This window comes from Rutidosis leptorrhynchoides, chromosome 11, assembly GCF_046630445.1.
Source record: "Rutidosis leptorrhynchoides isolate AG116_Rl617_1_P2 chromosome 11, CSIRO_AGI_Rlap_v1, whole genome shotgun sequence".
Lineage (NCBI taxonomy): Eukaryota > Viridiplantae > Streptophyta > Magnoliopsida > Asterales > Asteraceae > Rutidosis > Rutidosis leptorrhynchoides.
In genome coordinates, this window is record NC_092343.1 from 83,515,701 (window position 1) to 83,519,401 (window position 3,701).

The 3,701-nt window shown below is 31.4% G+C and overlaps 2 protein-coding genes across 2 annotated transcripts; both read left to right on the top strand.

Moving 5' to 3' along the window:
* The first annotated feature begins 668 nt into the window (after positions 1–668).
* Positions 669–1,392, top strand: LOC139874726 (uncharacterized). The gene is made up of 2 exons (XM_071862131.1): positions 669–712; positions 774–1,392. Exons 1-2 carry the CDS (start codon positions 669–671, stop codon positions 1,390–1,392), a joined length of 663 nt encoding a protein of 220 aa, XP_071718232.1.
* A 594-nt stretch (positions 1,393–1,986) lies between these two features.
* LOC139874727 (uncharacterized) lies at positions 1,987–2,936 on the top strand. Its single transcript, XM_071862132.1, has 2 exons — positions 1,987–2,260; positions 2,893–2,936. Exons 1-2 carry the CDS (start codon positions 1,987–1,989, stop codon positions 2,934–2,936), a joined length of 318 nt encoding a protein of 105 aa, XP_071718233.1.
* Positions 2,937–3,701: the final 765 nt, after the last annotated feature.

Here is a 3,701-nt window from a genome sequence, read left to right on the forward strand (position 1 = left end):
ATCGTACTTTTAATTATCGCAATTTAATTTTATCGCATTTTTATTATTCGCAATTTCATTATCGTTATTTACTTTACGCTTTAATTTAAAGTCTTGTATTTATTTTATATTTTACATTAGGTTTTAACTGCGACTAAAGTTTTAAAATCGACAAACCGGTCATTAAACGGTAAAAACCCCCCCCTTTATAATAATAATATTACTTATATATATATTTGTAATTTTAATAAAAGTAGACTAATATAGCGTTGAGCTTTGCTTAAAGATCTCCCTGTGGAACGAACCGGACTTACTAAAAACTACACTACTGTACGATTAGGTACACTGCCTATAAGTGTTGTAGCAAGGTTTAAGTATATCCATTCTATAAATAAATAAATATCTTGTGTAAAATTGTATCGTATTTAATAGTATTTTTCTAGTAAAATAATAACTATTTTATATACACCTCGTTCGACATCAGCAGCAATTGAAGGTTTACAAGTACCATTTGAAGATTCTTTTGTCAAATTGATCGGGAATGGTGGAAATACAAGTTTCTGGCAGGAAAGGTGGATCAGAGAGAATAAGTTATGCAATCTGTTTCCAAGGATTTTTTGCTTGGAAACGCAACCGGATGCAAAAATAATAGATCGTGTAGATTTCGAGACATCAGATTCGAGCAAGAAATGGAAGTGGTGCTGGAGGCGAGCTCATTTCGGTCGATCTCAAGGTGAATTAGATGATTTAATTGAGCTGTTATCATCCTATAATTTCGCCAACATCTCGAACAGGGATACTTGGTCGTGGTCTTTAGCTTCGAATGGACTATTCAAAGTTAAAATCTTAAGCAATACAATCGATGATCATCTGCTTGCTGATGCCGTTTCTAACCAAGGTACACTTCGTAACAATCTTGTTCCAAAAAAGGTTGAACTTTTTGTTTGGCGAACTTTAAAAAAAAAAAGTTTACCGGTTAGGCTTGAGTTAGACAAAAGAGGTGTTGATCTTAATAGTGTTAGTTGCCCGTTATGTGATGATGACTTGGAATCGGTGGAACACGCTATTTTATTTTGTAAGCATGCGATGGAAGTATGGGATCGAGTTTTCAAATGGTGTGATATGGGTAATCTTTCTTACTTCACAATTTCTGAGATTTTTTCGAACAACGGATCAACTTCTATGTCGGGCTTAGGTAAGAAAATTTGGCTTGCTTTGTTGTGGATATCCGCGTATTATATTTGGAAGAATCGGAATAGTTTGGTTTTCAAGGGTAAAAGATGTATTGCTCTGGTTGTTTTCAATGAAATTCAATTGATATCCTTCGAGTGGATTTCGACTAGAGTGAAAGGTAAATCGATGGATTGGCACACGTGGTTGACGAACCCAAGTTTTTATTTAAACTCGAGTTAGTGTGTGAAGGTTCGAGGTAATCCCGTCGGGTTAAGGTTCCCTTTCGTGGTTTCATTTGTGTGTTTTCATATCCTTTATGTTGTATATTCGTGTGTGTGTATATTCGTGTGTGTTGTGTTGCATAGGAGTATATGGGTCATTGTAAATATTTCCTATGCCTTCTTGTATCTGTTTCAGTTGGTAATGAAATTTTGGCTTTTCAAAAAAAAAAAATAAATAAAAAAAATAATAATAATAATAATAATAATAATTTATAAAAAAATGAGTAATACATTTGGGCTCATGCATGCTAGTGATGAGTGATGACAAACACCGGGACCGGGGCCATGCCAGGATTTATGGGAATCCGATGATACCAACGTTATTCTTCTGACATAAACCACTAATTTAATCTTGTATTTATCCTAAAAATAATTTATCTTTACTTAAATCAATGAACACAAAACTAATTAAAAAGTACACACTCCCATCTTTATAACCAAATCCCACAAATCAAAACAATGCTACTACCTTTTTTATCCTTTTCCATTTTCAAGGATCAGTTGGGAATCATTCCTTGATCCTTAGGTTTCATTCCCATAGTCTTAGTTACTAATGGATGGGAGATATGATATGTCAAGTAATAATTATCAAAGTGATAGAAAGATTGAGATTGTGAGTGGGAAAGGAAACCAGATTTATGAGTTTCGGGCTTCAAAAAGTTCGAATTCGACGACTAATAAGTCGTGGAAAGGGATTAGTGATGCCGAAAGTAAAAGAAAGAAAAGAATTGCGAAGTATAAAGTGTATACCATTGAAGGAAGAGTGAAAGCTTCTTTTAGAAATGGAATTCGTTGGATCAAAAATAAGTGTTCAGATTTTATGCATGGTTTGTAATACTAATTTCTAAATATCCATGTTTTTTTTTGTTCGCTTGTTGTGATTTTGATTAGTATTTACTTTCTATTAGTTAATATTAAAGATTCTTGATTTGATATTGAATTTAATACATTAAGCATTGGATTTGAGGATGAAAATAGATGCACATGGATTTCATTCATGCAATCAACTACACAAAATGTTTAGAAGGTGTTAAGTTTGGTTGAGTAATTTACATTTCTAATTCTCTGAATTTACATGATGCTTTATTGATGTGTCATGATATATTTTTTTAGAGGATTTATGTTCAAATTTTATTAGTAGCATATTGTTAGAGTAACTAAGAAAATAGTAGGAGACGGTTATGAAAAAATTCATTTTGATCTCGTATATGAAAGTAAAAAACTAGTGTTACTCGAAAAACCTGAACAAAGATCTCATTTTAACCTAGTTTATATGTTATGAGTGATGATCTTTTCATCATCATTTTCAGTAAATTTAGTAAAATTGTGTTGTAACATATTGTAAAATTGGTGAATTATCAAAAGTTATGACACATAGCAGCACGAAATAGTTTCTTGTATATGTACTTAGGTTATAAAGATAGAACACGTTTTTTTTTTTTTTTTTTTTTTTTAGCAGGGGTAAGGGCCAGTCCTAGACTTTTAATGCTCTGGGCGAATTAACTTAAATATGCCGCTTCAAACATACTTTCTTTTAGTAAATTTACATCATTCACATTATTCGTTTAAGATGATAATCAAACAGGTTATTTTCATTCAGAGGTAACTTCATTCAAAACCTTTTTAATCATTCAGATTATGAACCATTTAGTGTTAAATTATTCAATTTTATCAAACGAACTCTAAGTGTCTCATTCTCATTTTGCTAATTTTCATTAATACTTTGCAACATAAAAAATAAAGATTGAATCATTAAGTCAAAAATCAACTAAAAGTCTAAAACGATTGCTTTATGTCTTTTTCAGAGAAAATCATATGTAAATGTAAATATGTAAATGCCTTTTTTCAATTATTCCCATAAGTGACATTATAGATTATATTTGGATAAATTGGCGACAGTAACAAATGAGGGACTAAGTTACAAAACTTCAATATTATTAGGGATGAAAATGTATATTGATAAAAAGTAAAAGTGGGAGAGATTAAGAGATTAGATCAAGAGGTGTCCATATCCATTTTTTGGTGTTCATTTTTCGGTGTATATTTCAAGATCGATAATGGACCTTGAAAATGATTAAAGTAGGATGTCGTGCGGTGTCCATTTGTTGAATATGACGTGGACAAAAAAGAAAATAGAATAATTTAAAAACAAAAAAAATGTCGCTGTCGGTCAGTGGTAAAACTTGAACTTGGATACAGACGGGGCGGTGTAAAAATTTAATAAATTTTTTATTGTCAGCATGGGTGAACACTAAAAAAAACCTTATT

Excerpts from the sequence above, each read along its gene's own strand:
- LOC139874726 (XM_071862131.1), top strand. The coding sequence starts at position 669 with ATGGAAGTGGTGCTGGAGGCGAGCTCATTTCGGTCGATCTCAAG. Across the intron at positions 713-773 it reads TCATTTCGGTCGATCTCAAG|GGATACTTGGTCGTGGTCTT; the intron begins GTGAATTAGATG and ends CATCTCGAACAG.
- LOC139874727 (XM_071862132.1), top strand. The coding sequence starts at position 1,987 with ATGGATGGGAGATATGATATGTCAAGTAATAATTATCAAAGTGATAGA. Across the intron at positions 2,261-2,892 it reads GTGTTCAGATTTTATGCATG|GGGTAAGGGCCAGTCCTAGA; the intron begins GTTTGTAATACT and ends TTTTTTTAGCAG.